General features: G+C 39.7%; 1 protein-coding gene across 3 annotated transcripts in view; it reads right to left on the reverse strand.

Moving 5' to 3' along the window:
* The window catches only part of ncanb (neurocan b), a 174,660-nt gene that overhangs the window by 102,440 nt on the left and 52,422 nt on the right, over positions 1 to 19,798 (reverse strand). For all 3 annotated transcript variants that reach the window (XM_080876810.1, XM_080876808.1, XM_080876809.1), the window contains exons 6-9: positions 18,837 to 18,964; positions 11,001 to 11,294; positions 9,191 to 10,060; positions 1,988 to 3,187 (exon numbers count right to left, since the gene is read on the reverse strand). In XM_080876810.1, the coding sequence (XP_080732936.1) occupies positions 1,988 to 3,187; positions 9,191 to 10,060; positions 11,001 to 11,294; positions 18,837 to 18,964 (2,492 nt within the window). The remainder of the gene's footprint in view (positions 1 to 1,987; positions 3,188 to 9,190; positions 10,061 to 11,000; positions 11,295 to 18,836; positions 18,965 to 19,798) is intronic.

Below are 19,798 nucleotides of genomic sequence, written 5' to 3' on the forward strand. Positions count from 1 at the left end.
GCTCACCTCTCTCAAGCACTGCCTCAACCCTCCCGCCCCCTATTCTTACTTCCCAGGGCTGTCCATCCTCCTGCCCTTTCCCTTCTCTCTGTCTCTATCTCTCTGAAGTAATGGGCAGACAACCATTGCTGTAATTTCCTCTGTACTAAAAACTGACAACTATAAAAGGTCACACAGAGGAAGTGGTCTCATGCTTCTAATCACTCAACAAGAGCAGGGCCACTCAGTCCATTCAAATATCACCATGATAAAGACAAAATGTCCTCTACTACTGACTGTTTTCTTTTCTTTTTCTGATGTAATAAACAGTTGAACACAGAGAATATAGTGTTTACATTTTTTTTTTTAATGCCCTTGAGCTGCACTTATATAAACAGTTTTTTCCTTCTCTGAATAAAATAATTTGGCAGGATTTACACGTTCACTAAATTAAATGATTGCATAATGGGTCATGGTCATGCTCCATGGAAAGCATTCATAAAATGTGAAATATATTGAATGCATACACCTGAAGCAAACAAGACAGAGTTGAGCCTACGTTATTGGTTTGCTGGGGTGCATTCGACTGAAATCAAAATCTATCTCCTACTCCTGTTGTTATTAAACGGATGAAAGCTCATCTCCTGCTTTACAGCTCCCTGTAAACTAGAAAACATCACTCGACCAAATCTGATTTCTCCTGTGGGGATGTCTTCATTCGATATATTCAGACTTTTTATTTTAATATATATAATAATTTTTAAATGCATATACCAGTCAAAAGTTTGGACACACCTTCTCAATGTCTTCATACTGAAAACATCAAATATTTTAAAACAAGATATGGAATTGGCGTATATTTTAGATTCCTCAAAGTAGCCACCCTTTGTTTTATTGACAGTGCTGCAAACCCTTGGCCTATATAAAGAATAACCATTAAATAAGAAGGTGCGTCCAAACTTTTGACTGTTAGTGTAAATCTATCTATCTATCTATCTATATAAAAAACTGTACAGTATGTGGGCCATGTGCAATGTGATTCCCAACAGCACCAACTCCATGTGATGACATAAAACTTTTAGAAATGCACTTTACTGAGCAGGATGACTCATAATCCAAATCATGATGTTAAAAATGCATTTTCAAAACCTAGAAGCACAGATCTGAGGATGAATATAAGGCATTAGTTAAGGAGCAATAAATATTGCAATCCTTCCACATAGATTCATTAAACATTGAGCAAACACATTTTGGTTGTTAAAACCAGACAAATTTCAGAGACCTGAGTAGACTTATACAGCATGCAGCATTTTCCGTGTTCATTTACTTTGAGGTTTTCTGCCACAAGTAGCAGGTGCATTAAGTATCAAAAGAAATCGATGTGATTGTCGTGAGACAAAGAGCACAGACATTGCAATTATTGTGAGTGTATAAGAAAACATAGTTGAGCCAAAAATGGAAGACTGAGTCAAATAAACATGAACACAAAAGAAAATGAGACAGAAGAAGAGACCACAGTCTATTACGAGTTCCATCTTGTAGTTTGTGTCTACATTGATTTGTTGGGGACTAGGATCTCTGCCTCTTCCCAGCTCACCTAATTGCACTCACTGTGACCCGCTAATTACTTCACTAAGACCTAGCTGGTCTCACTTCACTGCACTACTTCTCTGTCTAAAGTTGTCTCCATACCAGTGTGGGAGGGTGGGACAAGGAATGAAAGTAAATGTGAAGGCACAAAGGGCAAACGAGGCTGGATTAAGAATGCATGATATATGTCAAAGCAGGAGACAGAAACAGGATGTAGAATGAAACAACAAGTGACAGACAGACCAAGTTGGGAGCATATGTTTTATATCTGAGTTAGTTTTAAGGTGGAGGGTACTGATGCTTTTGTCTCCAACTAATCTGCATACATAATTAAATAAATCTCTGCTGATTAGACAATCACAATGATGAAGACAATAATGACAGTTAATTCACTGGGAACAACATGAAGCTAACCTACCTGATGGGATGAGCCCAAATTCCCAGCTGGGTACAAGAATGCCAAAAGGATTCTTTGTACCAGTATCTTCTGTTGTTGGCGGGGTTTTATGTTCCTCTGACTTTAAGCCCTTGAATGGCGTCCAATGGCTTCCCACAACAAAAGACTCAGAAACGGCAGATCTGGATTCCATTTCTGTAGCAGCAACCTTGATGTCTGATACGGCAGTAGTCAAGTGAATGACTCCAGAAGTGGTTGTGGATGCTCCTTCGGGTGAGGGAGTCGATGAGAGGCCCTGCATGTTGGGGAAACTTGTAGCTTTCTCCTTGTCTTCCTGAGCCCATGAAATGGAAATAGATGGCTCCTCTGTATAAGATCTATTTTCTATAGTGGCTGCTGTGGTAGCAGGATCCACTGTCTGTGCATCTCTGCCCAGAAGCTCTGCCGTCGTCATTTCAGAAGTTGTCAGCATCTCTATCAAAGCCTCATGTGCAGTAATCATCACCTCATCAGTGCTTGTATCTTTACTGTCTTTTCTATAAACTGGGGTGAATCCGGAGTTTGAACTAACTTCCCCGCTGTGTGAGGAGGTAGATGAGAGCTTGTCAGTAGGCCTGTGAATGTAGAAGATCTCGCCCCTAGCCTCCTCTGCTGACTCTGTTTCCTGGGAGACCTGAGGTGGGGTGGTGGGCTGTTCCACCAGCTGCCAGTGGGACAGAGTTGTGCGCTCAGTCACAGTGGCAAAATCACTGTGGCTGAGTGAAGATTTCGACTCAGTAATCACTTTGATGCCACTGCTGTCCAAATTGTTGTCTTTCACTCCAAATCCATCCGCCACGTTGCTCCCTTCTCCACTACCCTCTATCACTTTCTCCTCTCCTGATGCGCTTCTGGCAGTTGGAGTATTGACATTCTCTGTATCCTGCTCTTTGCCTTCACCTGAATAATTATCTGTGTAGTCCTGTCGAAGGAAGGTAGGCAGGGTCATCATCTCAATGGGTCCTGCTTTAGCTTCCATTGGCTCCCAGGTGGGTTTTTTACCCACATAGCCCACATTTTTAGGAAGGCCTAGTTTGGGAATGCGCATTGATTTGATGGCCCACTGAAACTGGGAGCTGGGAGCAGGAACAAAGGTAGGGTGTCGCCTGAGACCCTGAAGACTGGAGAAGTTGACATGTTCACTGGATGGTGAGCTCTCAGTGGGATCCGATTCAGGGATTTCTATAGAAAATACAGAGACAGAACAGACTAATTAAGCAAAGCATCAGGGGATGTTATCTAGAATTAGCAATTTAAAACTCAAGCACGGACTACATCAACCCCATGGAGACTGTTCAGGGAACATAGTTAAAAAATGAATGATAACAGCAAGAACACAGATTTGCTGTGGCCAGTGCTCTGAGCTGGAAATGCTGTGTGTTAACTGTATCTGATTTCATTCATAGTATTTGCATATTTCCTTTATTCCTGCACACACATTGTACGCAGTTATGAAATAATAGAATTCTGCTTTTTTCCCAACCGAACTGGAATTGGATTCAATTTGCGGTAATGGAAAGGGTGGATATTGAAGAATGAGGTAGGTTCACTGGTTTGTGCAACCACTCACCCACTCACTGATCAAGAACGAATAAATAACACGACATAAACGATGCAACTCTGCAAATAAAAGTTGCTCTACTTTACGGCAAATAAACCACAGAGCCATGAGCAACCTTGTGCCCTTGGAGAGCAGTTAAGAACAGTGGTCCTTGTTCTGCACTGCACAGCGTTTGGTTAGAGACCAACAGTGAACTTTAAAAGCAAAGAATAGCATCATTAGATGCAACACAAGACAGTGGAGTTGGAATCTATCCAATGGAGGATTTTAGATACAGTGGCTGTCAGCCTGCCAGTAGGGAAACAGAAGTCAGAAAGGGCTTGCACAGCCAGCCAGTCTTAGCTAAGTCTTGGTGAGAGAAACACTCAAATAATCAGGTCCAAATGTGTAAAAATAATCAAGTGTGTGAAAATGCATGTAAATAATGAAGAGGGAGTTCACCATGAAACAATGTAGATTGAAATGCCATGAAGTCATTCCTTTTATGCCTTTCTTCACCATTTGATTCCTGATTACACAAGCAACAATTCCATAATCTCCATCAGTAATATCCCTGTTTTTTTGGGGTTTTTTTATAAGAAGTTAAATAAACAAAGAATAATTCTTGGTTACTTGACCAATCAGGCTGAGTGGCTATGGCTTCAAACTGATTTCATTCACACTTATCTATCAGGATGCAAAAAAAAAGAACAGCAAAATGTTCCTCGTGCTTGACCGGAGCACAGAAATATCCAACACTGCGCTTTCCAATTGAGCTTGGAAAGTACAGTTTTTGTTCATCATATTTATCATGTAATAAACTAAAGCTGTTAATAATTTAAACACATTATTTCAGAATGAATTATATCAACCAAGATCAAACAAAGTAAACAATCTAGAGTTCTCTCAGATGTGTTTATTGCCTATGGAGCCCATTTCCCTCAAAGCTGCATTCTCGAGTAGAATTTACTCTTCTTAGTCTTGGTTTGTAACACAATCACCTGCAGAGAACAATTGTAGTTTAGCCATGCCATCTTTTTCTATTATTTCCATAAAACTATATTTTCTACATTTTTATGCACTGCTGCAACAACTTAAAGTGTATTAAAATGTCTTTAAAATCTTAACTGTGCTTTTACACGTTTACTACGGACGCAATGTACCTGAGATGTAGGTTCAATTTTTTCTTCTGTGTGTTCCTTGAAGCTGTAGTCAAATGATAATTTTGGCAAACTAAAAGAAGCAGTTAACTGCCATTTACTGTAAGCTGGATGTTTTGGATATTTTTCTGCACCACTGGAGCTGATCAGTGTGGGTATTAAAGTTGCTGGAGTTTGTAGACAAAAATGGGAACCTCCTCTTCTGGAGTATATGCACACATGCCCACGAATAAACTCACACCAAAAGGATGGGAGGATGTATTCAAATGTAATTTCACACTTCTCTGTCCCTGTTTCTCCACTCCCTGTGGATTCTTTTACCTAAAACAAGTTCCTGCTGGTATACAGTTGCCTGTAGTGAGAGAAGCCATGTGGAAAAATGCAGATGCACTTGCAGCACGATAAGCAAATGACTGGCTCCACAACAAGCTCCATCTCGATCTGTTTATTTAGATGAAATGTTCCACTGTATGTTATCAGCTTACAGCTTTAAACCAGACTCTGTCTACACCATCAATAATTCATTCTGTCTGCATGTGTAACTCATGGATGATGTTCGTGGGGAATTTTTTTAGGAGAGTGGTGCAGTCACATTACTGAGAGGTCTAGTTAGTGATCCCACCTTTATAATCATTCAGCCCAGTTTGGCTACCCTCAGTTCGGTTAACGTGCCAGAAAAGTATAGCAATACAGCACAACAAATTACCTCAAGATGGACAACATGCACAAATATGTCTATGCATAAAATATTAAAGTGTATGTAAATTATTCAGAAGGTTCGCTGTTGCCGTATGCCTAAGTGAGGTTTACGAGCCTGAGGTTCATTTCCATAAGAGCCATGTAGCCTGGTGTAATTGTCCTATTAATAATCCAAATAGCTAATTACATACTTTTACTACACACACTGATGGAAGTGAGAATAATTAAACACATTAATCTGGTTTGATCATCTATGTAATGAACCATGTAATAAATAAAATGAGACAATTAGGCATAGGTTTGGGTGATTTCATGGCGCTATTTAGAGCATGGTTAGAGTTCAGCTCAGCTGCTGTAAATCTGCTGGTGGAGGGCTTGGTGGAAATGGCCAGAACTCAGAGCAAAAATGCTGCAAAATAAACTTATAATGAACCTCATTCAGACAGTAATTGTGTGCTTCCACTGAGTGGTTCTGCTGTGTTGACTCCACTTTAGTGGAGTAAACGGGCTGAAAGAATCCCTGCAGGTCAGGCAGACATGATATTAAATTGCGAGCGAGGAGACTGACAATGATAGAAAGAGAAGGCGCGCGAGACAGAAGATGGTACTAATGCCAGCTCATTCCATCTACAGATATGGCATCTAATAAAAAAAGACTGAGGCAAAGTTATTGCATGGCCAGGTGAATCATGTCAGGAGCAGCCACACTGAGTGTCAGTGTGAAGACCTCACTGTCTTCTGAGACTGGTATGAAGCTGGCAAATATTTCCTCAGCTGTGATTCTTGACCTGAATATAATTTGTTAACATGCTGTTTCAGTTTATTAAAATGTTCAAAATACTCATATTTTCTTGGCAAATAATTTAACTGAATGCTCTTGATGCAAAGAATTTTTAAGCATCTGAAATAAATGTGATCATTATATAAATTCCCATCTTAACAAATGTTTTCCTCCCCTCAATCAAAGAGACAAAACAGCAATGTTAATCGCTATCAAGTGTTGAGCCCTTGATGCACAACAACAGCTAATTTAGTTCATTGGTTCTACTAGACATCAGCTGGGCAGTTTTCCATCACAGCAACATTAAAGAAAAAAAAAAAAACTACACCTCACAGTCCTTCCTCCATCTTTCCCTTTGTTTGCTTCTTCCCTCCTATACTCACGCTCCTCGTGTGTTGCTCACCCACACTGTAGTGATCATTACTGCCTACCTTCAAAGAGCTGGGGCCTAATTGGCAGAGACATGGATGGTGGTTAGAGTGAACGGCATTGCAGCCCAGCCTCCATGTTAATTGGATAAGGTTGTGAATAATGCATGCGGACTAAAGGATGGATTTTCATTAATACCTTGGGATTGGGTTGCTATGGGATTTCAGGTAGCACAGCAGTGAGTATTTATATTAATAAAGCCAGCAATCGCTAGGTGAGAAAAGCCTTGCACCTTTATTGAATCATTCTTTTGGCTGCTGGTGTGAATGTTTGTCTTACTTTGGATCTTTCCTATTTAGCTGGCGCCATGGATGTGTTATTTGTGGCAGCCATTAAAGAAAAGCTTCCTGCTTCCATCAACCCAAGGTTGTAGTACACTTTCTTTTTAGCCTTGCTTGTTTACCTCTTTCTGATGTGCTCTAATTTAGTATTATAGTAGAATACACTATATAAGGCAAAACAGTTGATGTGTACAATTTTGATGAGCTTTAAAGTCAGTATTTGGTAACACCATATTTATTTTTTAACACAGCCTGAACTCTCTTAGACAGTTTTCTTGTAATTCCTTTTACTATTCTTCAGGAATAGTTCTCCATTCTTCCTGAAGGACACTCAAAGCTCTTCTTTGGATGTTGGCTACCTTTTTGTTCTTTTCTTTGTCAAGATGAGGCAACGTTGCTTCGGGAGTGTTGCTCTGGGGAGGCCAATCCATGACTGATAGTGTTCCATTGTCTTTTTCCATCCAGGTATGCTTGTATGCACTGACCTAATCAATTAACTTATTTACTAATCAAATACTTTAAAGATGGTATTGTATGGTGGATCAAAATCTGATGGTACTTCTCTGCATTCATAATTCCATCAATTTTGACAAGATTTTCAACACCACTCGCTAAAATGTGGCCCCAAACCATGACAGAGCCTCCACCATGTCTTACAGATGGCTGTGGACACTCACTGTTGTGCCTCTCTTCTGAATTGCTCCACACTTGTTGATCACGGTTTCAACCAGAAATTTCACATTTAGAGCCATCACTCCATCAGGCCTGTTGCCATTGATTTTCAGCCCAGCTCTTGTGTAATTTGGCAGTTGTCAGGCTTTTCTTGCTGTTGTCTATCCGAGAATGGCTCCTTGACAGCTACACTTCCATTGAGACCATTTCCGACAAGGCTTCAGTGAATGGATGATGAATCAACTGAAGGGCCAGCTGCTTCTCTCAAGTCCTCTGTCAGGTCTTTGCTGGATACTGCTCTTCTGCTGCAGATAGTTTTTTTTAGACCTGCTATTTCTTCTTTTGTCCTCTGTTTGTCCTGTTTCCTCAAAACGTTTAAGGACACACAGCAAACTATGCTAAAAATGCCTGTTTTTGGCTAATAACTCTTCGAAAATTACTTTATTGTACCACAAACACTATTTTATGCCGATCAAACTGTGTTATTTTTGGCATTTCTGTAGATTCAACAGAAGAAATAGCAACAAATGACGTGCTTTTACAACAGGCTGCTATTATAAGGCTAGCTAAAGAAACAGTTTAAAATTTTTCTTTGCTAAGCTGTCTGTCACAACGCTGGCTCGTCCCTTGAGTTAGGTGCCCCTTTTTATGCTTGAAGGATTCGAAGGTCAGTCTTAGGTGGCTTAACAAGCAAAGAGGCATTCCATTCAACATGGCCACATACAGGGACTGGATGGAAAATGTGTGAAAGAGCGGCCAATGATCAAAGACAAACTTTGAAAGACCTTCAGACAGCTGAGAGAACTATAGCCCAACACCACTTTAAAACAATCACAAGAAAATCTGGCTCCTTGGAATCAAAGCAAAAAGAAATGAGGGGCTCAAGACTTCAGCACAGTATTATATATCAGACTTTGCACTCCAGATTCTCATGTCTTCCTTTAAATCTCAGGATTTTAGGACTTGTATGTTTGGATTTTTTTTTGTATCCTTGTTAATCACTATGAAAGATGGATTTTGAAATGTTTCTATATTATTCTATATTATAATATTAACCACAGGTATTCCCACTAATATAGTCTAATATAGCTCCATTTCCTTAAAAAAACAGGCTGTAAGTTGTCCTCTTTTAAACAAAAAGACAAAAGACAAAAAAAAACCCATTTCATCACATTCAAATAGGTTTAAAAAAGTAAGCATAGCTGTTACTCTTACAGCCTGCAATGTAAACAAAGCGCTTTTTGAATAAATATGAGAATGAAGGCAGAACACTCCAACACCCTGCATTACTGTATGTGCTGTGCCCCCTTTGTTTGTTTGCAATTACTGTTTAATTAAATTTACAGCGATACTTCAAATTGCCCTGCGGAGGAATATATTATGGCATACTCGAGGGGAAAGAAGATAGTCTCTGCCTCTCCATTCCACTCTATTTAAAAGGCATGACACAAACAGATTCTATATTTACCAGAGATATTCAAATGCACCCCGCCTCCATTTGAAACAAAACAGCTTCAATTTAGGCTCATTTCTGTTTCAATTTCATGTGTAGTTATTTGTTTTAAAGGGTAAAGTTGAATTGTAGATAGAAATATACATACAAATTAAAAGCTGAACGCATACCTTTAACAGCAGATTGAGTGTGGTCAGCGATGGGGCTCGTTGTTCTCTCTCCTGGAGGGCTGCTCGTACCACTTGCCTCTGTGCTTTGGACTGCAGGTACTAACTGAATCAATGGCATCACCTCTTTCTCCTCACTGGAAAGACCTTCTTCTGAGTTCTGCAGCTCAGTCACCGGACTCCTGAAAGAAAAAGTGCCACTTCTGTGCTCCATAATGGCATTATCTATGCTGCCCTTTTTCCCACTGGGTTTTGGAAAACTTGGGTTCCTGCTGGGCGCTTCCCCCTGTGTTTGGTTATTTGTTGTCTTTTCGTCTGGCACCATGGGTGTTTTCTCTGTATCATCGCCTTTCTCACTCTGAGTCCAGTATCTAAAAGGCCTCATAAGAGTGTTAACAAAGTCAGTCAGAATACTATTACTGGTTTGAACTTGGGGCGTGGAAGTAGAAATTGAGGATAATGTTGGGGTCTCAGATCCAAAGTAGCTTCCATCTTCTTCCTCATGGGCAGAGCCTCCATGCTTCTCGAAGGTTTCAAGGTCAGAAACGCCCAGAGTCTTGCTGTTATTTAAGCTGTGTGACTCATTCTGGCTGGGTTCTGGCGTTCCAGGTCCATCCTGAGTTTCATCCCAACCCTCCTCAGGCCTTAAGTGGGTGATCACATGCTCTTCGGAGATCTCAGATGAGTTGTTGATTCCAGCAATGGACGGGACTTGTACTTCATCTAAGTCAACAAGGCCAGTCCAGGTGGAAGTCTTAGGAATAGAGGCACTATCCTGGGCTTCGGTTAATAAGGACATGGCCTCTGCTGCCAGGTGAGGTGTCTGATACAAAGGCTGTGGCTCCGCAGCCTGCACCCCTGCTGGCTGGTGGGCTGAAACACACAATCAAACATCAATTGACTTGTTTTGTCTTCTACCTTACAACACAGCCCAAAACCTCACATTCCTTATTTTTAAGAAGATTAAATCCAGAGTAGGACACACATGTGTTATAGATATCACAAGTAGATCTGTTTTTCTACAAAAAATTACAACCATTTGAAATCAGCAAATATATAAATGTGACTGTATCCACAATATTATTCACACGAACCATATCTATGTTAATAAACAAAATCCATTACCATTTTTATCTACTTTTAGCTATCTGAAAGACATTATTCTTGTAAATCTGCGTTCAGCATTGTTGGTGCTATGAAGAGGTTCATCTGTCAGCTGTTTGTTTTGACAGATTCACTGCTGCTCTGCTCTCACGCTGTTCTTGTTTACTTTAAAATTACTGGGTTATGCAGATGTTTCACTTCAGTTACATTTTCATGGGCTGACAATGTGAAAGATGAAATTGTCATTCTTTCTTTTTTCCTACCTAAATATTAATTTGTAGTCTTCTCATAATATCAGTTCTTATTCTGTGTGTGTTGGTGGAAGAAGTTGGCTACAAACAGTGAACAAAATAGTTCATTCGGTTTGAAGATGAGCCCAACTTATTCGTGTGTCAGCAGATAAGAGGACAAGGCCAGACACAGTCACTGCAGACCCCAGCTAGACTTGCTTTAGTCATGCTCTCACTCTTATTTGATCCACATTTCCATTCTGTCTTGCAAGCGCAGAAACCCACAACATACAAGCCCTGATATCCATTGAGGGGAAACAAATGTCGCAGTCTCTTCACAACTCCTTCATGTGTGACACCAACATCTCATGTTAATTAAAAATCAGAAGGGGAAACAATTCCCCAGATACAACGCTCGTTACCATGGCAATTACCACAATGTAACTGCATCACTTTCATTATCGCAGAAGGCTTAGTACCTCGGTAGCAGTAGGCATCAAACAGAGCTGCGGTGTCAGGAAACCCAGTCCGGTTCGGGTTGTTGTAGACAGTCCGTACCCCAGGCTCGTCTCCACCGCAGTTCTTCCGCGGGACGTTGATGGGATAGCGAACGCTGCCATCAGCGAGCCAGCCGGGATCACACTGGTCAAGACCAGCCTGCCAGGCGAGGAAGAGCTGCCCAACAGTAGCCAGCTGGGCTCCCAGGGAATGGCAGTGAGTGGAGGCGGTGGCAAGGCTCAGCTTCTCTGGCACTGTGGAGTGAAAAACCTCACCTGGAAGGTGTAAAAAGAAGCGTTGAGTTGTATTACAGAGCAAAAGCACTTCAGCCTTGAGAAAATTTTTGTTTAGTTGGTTGGCAGTAGCAGGATTTTGAGTGCTGGTTGATTCTTGGATCATTTGGTATTGCAAACTGATGTTAAATGAATTTGGGTTTGTGTCTGTCTCTTCTTGGTTGAACCGTATTAGTATTTTCTTTTAAGGTGCTATAACGGCAGTCAGTTCTAGACATTTTCTCTTTCTCCTTTGTGAACTGTAAAAAAAGTAAGAGGTGTAGACTAGAAGTGAGGAAGCAGAAGGCATTTATTGTTGCCTGCAATAATAAAAGGAAATCAGTAATTCAAAGTATTGACTAAAGGAAATTGTTTGAAATCAAAGACATTTAAAAAAAGAAGATCTAAGTACACAGACAGCGAATAAAAGAAAAGAAGAAAAAAGAGGCTGAAGAATGGTGCTGTTGATGCTGATAAAGAAGAAATTCAAAAACAGACAAGACAGAGAGTGCTCAAGAAGAACATAGCACAAATGCATTTATATGATCGCTGGCAGCTCAGGGTGTGGTGATGAAAAATATATAAGCTGGAGGGTTGGACAGTAAGAATGAGGAGCAGAAAACAGAAGAACACATTTGATACGAGGATCTAGGAGATTTATGTCAAGAAAGAAGAATGTCACTTCAGTTTTTCTGAACAGTTAAAAAGGTCAAGATCCAAGCAAAATAAAATGGGAAAGAGCCAGAAAGGGGATATATGAGGTGTTATTTGTCAGAACTAAAGTTAGAAGATGCTTAAATAGGCATTTAAAAGGTGCTGAAAATGTGCTAATTTTTATAGATTGCAGATTAAATTAGAAAAGATTGACAAATCAGCGAAAGACCTATATACTGTCATTTTTTTGTGCAAATCAAGCCCAGCTGAGCTTTTGCAGTGGCGTGTCTAGAAAATTTTTGTTGGGGGGGCCAGGTAGGGGCACAGATTTGGAGAAGGGTGGCAGATTTAATTGGCAGATAATGTTTAAAAAAAAAATTCTACCAACCCTTAACCATAATTCAATAATCCTATAAACCTAATAACCAAATGCACTTTTAACTCTTATTAGAATGAGATTTTAACCACTACGGTGCAAAGTTTTTAGATACTGCGTTGATAAAGTACAAGAGATACAATCAGTGCTTTGTCAGTGTTTACTCAGCATTCAAGGACAGCAATATTTGCATAGTATTTTTACTGACATATACTGCACATATGTTTTGGGCAAAAACATTTTTGAATATTAAAATACGAACATTTGTAGCAAACAATTGACAAATTAGCCAGTTCCAATGTAAAACTTTCTCTGCCTGTTAAAAAAAGAAGATAATCTTCTCACAAACTGGTGTTTGATTTTGAAACAGGAAAAAAGTGGAGAAACAACTGAAAAGACTAATATTTGAATAAAACCTGAAAGCAAGTAAATACTTTCTATGCTGCCTTATGGTAAACTTTGGTAATATTGATAAAGAACAACACTGGCTGATGATGAAATACATTCAGCTGGCATGGTGACACTGCCAGTATAACCTGCAGGGCTGGACTGGGACAGAAAATCGGGCATTTTGACTACAGACCGACCCACCAGGTATTAAAACCATAAAGCCTTTGAATGAAAACAAACCCTGTTGTGACAGTGATGTACAGTCTTTTTGGTATATGTATGATTTCTATACATTTTACGTCAGATAAAAACTTTGGTTGTAAGATTTAGATAATTATTTAATAAAAGCTAGATATTTTAAATGAGAATAAGAAAGAAAAGTATTTCTTTGTTCCCCCTTTCCCTGTTAATGCCCTACCTGGCCCCCTGGCAAAACTTTGCTAGACCCGCCCCTGCACAGTTACCAGCTGTCAGCTACATAAAAAAGGATCCTGGTGGGTGGTCTTCACGTTTCCCTCTCACCAGATATCCAAACCGACATCATGACCAGCAGCTTTACAGCTGTGGCTCCAGCAAACATCAGCTGATACTAGAAATTAATATTAAATAAATTCTAACAACAGCCGATCAAGCTTAAACGTGCTGCTGTTGTTTAGCGCGACATCTGCTGGTTTCGTCTTTCTGGCGCAAAGTGGGCGATAAACAAACAAGAGAGAAAAGCCGATCAGCTGATCATCGATCAGTTTCATGATTGAAGTAGCAACAGGAGAGGCAGGATGAGAGAAGAGGCAGCTGTGCAGCGTAAAGACAGAATAAATCCAGCTTTGTGTCTTTTTCCATTCTAGCTGAAGTTCGGGACAAACTGCGTCTCTTCTCAGCTCAATACGAAACGTGTAATATTTTCTCTGATTGAGGGACCATTCCATTTTTTTAAGGAGCCGTTGGCAACTCTACTAACTAACCTTATGAATAAAATAAAGTTCACTATCAGTAACATCATAGCAACCGAACAGCTGTATAAAAACTCCAAGCTGGCTAGAACGCAGTATGAGTTATTGCAACTGACAGTAAAAAGTCAGCACAACGAAAATAAACTCCACCTAAACTTAGTTTATATCTGACCCAGATAGACTGCAGGTCATGACTTCTTACCTGAAGTTCAGTTCACCTGACACTCGGACTGGTGGCTGCCTCGGGGCTCTCCTCCTGCCTCCCCTTCCCTCATCCACCTGCTGCCTCTGTGGAAGCCCCGCCATAGCCACCACCAAACAACGGAGTTATTTCTACACATCGACCTGCATCTGGCCAATCCACCACCTCTCATTGTTCATGCCGTTACAAAAAAAATAAAAAATAAGTCAAATAAGCCCGATGGCCAGTCCAGCTATGTTAACCTGCAACCAAATCTGCAGCTCCATACAGCAATGTTACGACTTAGATTACATCTTATAACTCATAACTCTTATGTTAGCTCCCCTCTGTAGCATACTGTCTGAAATATTCCACGGCTGCAATAATTCTTTAAGTGTTATTTTTTCCTTGGTATTCTAATTTCGCCGAAGTTTACTAAACTCAACAAACTTAATATTACTTACCGGGACATTTATTCTGTCCTCATTTTCTTTCACCGAAAAATTGTTTCCTGCAGTGACGTCTTTCGTGCTTGGCTCTCCTACCTTTGCTAACGTGATGCACATAGCGCAGAAGCCCATGCTGCATTCACTTACACTCGGATATCTGAGCGTCACCGTGAAAACATAATCGGACATTTGATATTGGATTGAATTTTATTGTTTTGCCTTTGGGGTGGCACCTGGGGTGGCCAGTCTGGTTGGGGGGGGGGGGTGGCCTGTGCCCCCCCAGGCCACCCCGCTGGACACGCCATTGAGCTTTTGTACATGTAGAGAAAGGTCTGTTGCTGAGTTTATTAATTCATCTTTTAGTTTTTGTTGTTTTCTTATTAATGAATGAAACGCCAGCTATGTATCACCCAGGAATTTTGCTTTGACTGCAGACAATTATTTGCTGATTACTTCAATCAGGTTGTTAATTCCACTGAACAACATTCTTAACTGCAGGATATAAAGTCTAGAGATTGTCGTACAATTTTCTCTTCTCAGCACATCAGTCCCATACTAGGTGTTAATATTGTCTTTAAATAGTGGAATGGCTTTCTTACTACTATGATGCTTAATGACAGTTGCACACCTCATACTGAGAGACCTAGATAAAGTAACCCCTGTTGCAGGTCAGAATGCGGTGTTAAAATTATTAGAAAAACGGATGCCGGTTATTATAATTGGGCTTTGGAATTTGCACGAGGTTAAAGTATGACAAACACTTAATTTCAGTCAGGCATAGACGTGATTATGGTGTGAATGACGAATATATGCAGTGTTAATATTTGCCATTTCAGCACTGAGCCCATCATTCCCCTAGAGGAAACACCACGCTCAGCACAGCAGGGAGGAGAGAGAGAGATGATAATCACTTTCCCCCTTGAGGAACACATACTTACAATCTACAGTTGGATTTTTGGAGGTGATCTAATATTCTCTAAAAACAGCACTAACACTTGAAAGAAGGGCTATCATAGCAGTGTGGCAACAAGAGAGCAATCAGAGCTCTGACAGCTTAAATATACTGCGTTACACAAAGGATACACTGGACGTACGGTAAATTGCACTCATAGAGCTTGTCATGTAGTATGAGCGGTAGTGAACTTGTGATGCCTGAGCACACTTTCACAGCTGTCATCTATCTAAGATAAGTAATGAGTGGAGAGGCTTCAGTCACCAATTAAATCAAACGGGAGGAGCAAAATGTTAGATATGTTTGTTAATTTGACCTAAAAACAATAAAACTTATCAACTAGTTTAATTGATTTATATCCATAATTTCCCCTGGTGTTTAGCCGCTGCTCAGTCCTCATCAAGATGGCAACAAATACTGTGTATCCAATGTTGAGATTAAAGAATAGAGGGCTAAAAATGTAACTGAGACGTTTGAGAAGAAAGAAGGCAAATCTCAAAGCACATCAATGACTCTTTAAGAGGAATAAGCATCATAAAGGTCACTGGCTGACTTGATGTCTTTCAAGCTGAGGTTGCATCATCTGTCATTGTGACAGACAGGGTCATAAAATGTCCATCATAATCTATTATTACCAGTCATTTTAATTTTAATTTATCCTGATAAAGAAATATATTCAATAAAAAGATAATAAAGAAACAACTCAGTCACTGTTTAATACAGAGTAGAGAACATGCATTTATCAGGAAAGGACAGACAGTTTCACTGACCTTGGGATCACTTAAGAGGGAAATGGAATTTAAAAATACAAAGTGCTAGAACAACTTTAAGAACTATGTCAATCTCAATTGCAGGAGTTAAATTATGGAACAGTCTAACAGAAGAAATAAAAGACAGTCAAAACATAAAACAGTTTAAAGTAAAATATAAAAACCTAATTTTAAATAAGTATAAGAATGAAGAAAACGGGGTTAACCCAGGACGGTAATGTTGCTGGAAATGGTGTTGCGGTTCTTTTTTGGTTGTTTTTTTGTTTTGTTTTGGTTTGTTGTTTTTCCATAACTTGTGTATCTGCAAATATACACATTCTGTATTTTTCATATGAAAGAAACTATACTGTGGTGGGGCTTGCTAATTTCTTGTTTTTGATTTATGTATGTTATGTTTTGTTTTACTTCATATGTTTATATGTTTCATATGTTGTTTGTTTAATTTAAGACAAAAAAAAAATTAAATGAATGAGAGGTAAAACTTGAGGGGGTAGGGACAAATAAGTAAATACTTCAGCCTACTCCTTTTCAAACAAATAATGGAATGATATTTTGTAATGATTGTGAAGGCACATGTTTGAAATGTTTGAAATAAAAATGAACTGAACTGAACTGAACTGAACTGAACTGAACTCCTCATGTCAACACCACAAGAAGCACATAAGTTTTTACTCAAAGTGACACTAAAATACTCCAACCATTGTTATTAAACAACCAAATGTGACGAAAACAGGATGCTCGCTTGATAAAGTAAGATAACTGATGGGGCCACTGTCAGTAATCATATAATAACCCTCATCATAACCTCATATATTGAAGATTGGCGACCTGTCCAGGGTGCAGCCCGCCTCTTGCTCTATTATAGCTGAAGAGAATGGATGGGTGGGATGGACGAGTCTAGAAACGCTGCCCCCAGGGAGGCGATCAGAGGTCAGCAATACTGTGTTTACATGAGACCACATGCGTTTCTTCTGTATCAGGGTGCAACAGAATCCATCTATGACCTGCAGTGGTCACAGATGCACCCAAAGGAATTGAGGGAGGATATTTCTGTATAATGTTTGATGTTATGTTTAGAAAAAGAGAAGTCACCAATGCTGTGAGCACTGTTCTTGTCACTACTGCATATGAATTATTTGCTATACAAATACAGGCCATTCTTCTAATCTGTCAAAAATGATGGACGGCCGTCTGATTTTTCTGTCATTCAGTCAAAAAGAAAAAGTCAGACAATGACAGAAAATGTTTCATCACTGCAATATTTGATTTCAAGATGTAAGTACAAATGTTTTCTTTAAATAACGTTTAAATAGCTTGATCATGTGGCCATCTTTCTTCTCTAATCCTTAAAAATGGTTTGAAGTTCTTGTAGATTTGGAGGACTTTCATTTTGCACAGTAGCAGCTTTATAAGGTGCAGCCTACCAGCTACTCTTGCTATAATCGTCAGGCTTTGAGGTGATGCAGTAAACACTGACATAGTTGTCAGATCTATCATTCAAGATTTATGGACATTTGCGAGAGAAAACCAAAGCAGGCCTCCAATTTCTAGCCAACAACCATTGATTTTGATGTATGAAAACCAACTCTGTCTCCATCTGTCTTGCAATGCTTCCAGCTAACTGGCATTGAACAGAATACTCTGTAAAAATGCTTCAAACATGCATTCAATTGTTATATATTTTATATGATGTGACGCTAACAGATTTAGGCTATAGGCAAAAAGTCAGCCAACTTGGAGAACAACTTAAAGGTGGAGCAACACTTTATGAAATCAGGATATGCCCCCTAACTTGCAAAGTAAATCTATATTAAGTCTCTAATGTGTAAAGAGAGCTTTCCGCTACCTTTTTGCAGTTATAAGTGTGCTGTCAGGGTTCTGAGTTTTCTGTATAATATTATTCTTTTGGCTTTGAGAATCATTTGTTTTGACATTTTTCTTGTAATAGCATTTCCTGGTCGGTTTCTTTATATTTATATTTTCTGTTTTTACTTTTACTTCAAGTTGGGTATTTAAGTCACTGAGTTCCTGTGTGTTCCTGCCTCCCTTGTGTTTTCATGGCTTGTTTAGTCTCTGTTTTGTTCCCATTTTTATTTTTTTATTCCTTCTGAGTCATTATGTTAAGTTATCCTCAGCTGTGTTCTCACCCGTTACCTCTCCACCTTGTTATCATGTGAGTATATGTCGTCTGAGTCGCCTTGTTGTTTGCCACGTCGTCCCTCATTGCTTTGCGTTCCTTTGTTCCTTGTTGTCTTTTATTTGTATTTTATGGCCCTGTTTTTAGGCGTTGTTTACATTTTGCAAGACAGGATTAAGGTTGTTTTGCTTTTTCTATTGCAGTCCACCTTCGACTCCCACACAGCCGATCTTTGACACACAGTCCATGACATCTTTATTACATCCTTGTAAAAATCTCACAATAAAGATTAAAACGATAAAAATGGAATAAGCATGACACCAAATCTATAGATTTCCCAGTTTTATTGTGTAAGCTATTGCGTTTACAACATGCAGCAATTGGGGATGGGGTAAATAAGATTTTGGACACATAAGATGTGCCCAGTGCCACCTCTTCTTGTGGCGCTGCAAATCAGAGCAAACTTTTATGATAACACTACTGACCCACTTAGCTTCTGCCTTCAGGCCTCTGCATCTCCCTCAGTTGAACAAACTCTCCTCCCTTTCCTCTCCCACTGCTCTTCTCTACACTGTGCTAACAGAGTATTAAGGCCTGGTCACAGCCTTCTGGCACTGCGAACCCTCGGCTTAGTGGACCCATGCATGACTAAACTCAAATTTATGGTAGAAGCTCCTGACTCCTACCTTGAAGACGCTTAGCAAAACAGTAGACATCAAACAGCTCATCAGGGGACCTATTGCCGTAGTTACGAACTCCAGGTGAGTCCTCACAATCCCCATAGCAACCTGGCCGTGGTGACTGGATGGGATACCTGCAGAGGAACCCAAGAGATAGGGACAATGACAGAGAGAGTGAGAGAAGAAAAGAGAGTGAGATTAATATAGCCTGGCCATGAAAAAAGCAGCCAGAGACTTGGCTCCCCTGGGATGAGTCTGTGTTCACACGCATACAAAATAAGATAAAAGGTACACTTTTATCATTGCCTGCCCTGAAATACAATAAGTTTAAACATATCTTCCTCTCAGAGTTGACCAAAATATATTTCCCAAATACTAATGAAAAATAAACACAGAGATGTCCTCTCTTGAATCTGGTTGGAAGCAAGAAATATAGTAACATTCACAATATGCGACAACAACCGCGGGAAAATAATTGGCAAGCACTTCAATGGATACACTATCTTGTTTGTTTTAATTGTTCTGCCCTCGGTGTGAGTTTCACAAACAAATCGTTTCATTTTAAATCATTTGAAAATGCATTTAGTGCTCCAGCAGTATAAGACTGTCAATGCTCGAGCTTTTAGAAAGAGAAAGAAAGAGAGATAGAAAGTCAGGAAGAGGTTAAAAGAATCAGGAATTTCTGTGGTGGCTTGGCATGCCTGTGGGGCTAAAAAGAAAAAGAAAAAAACAACATCAACAATCTATATTTAGGCTCCAACTGAGCAATTATTCCACAAGAACATTGTTTCCTGCAGCACCACAGTGCAAACAAAGAGGCTGATTAAAAGATTATGCTGGGCATACAGGGACTTTATGAAGCACTTGGAAAAGATGCGCAATCAAATATACATGAAGAAGACAGACATGCTTGTGATATAAGAAGAGAACAAAATCTTTTAGTGTCTCAGGCCGCAGCTACTTTCTTT

The sequence above is a fragment of the Rhamphochromis sp. 'chilingali' genome (genome assembly GCF_963969265.1).
Source record: "Rhamphochromis sp. 'chilingali' genome assembly, chromosome: 3".
NCBI classification, from domain to species: Eukaryota; Metazoa; Chordata; class Actinopteri; order Cichliformes; family Cichlidae; genus Rhamphochromis; species Rhamphochromis sp. 'chilingali'.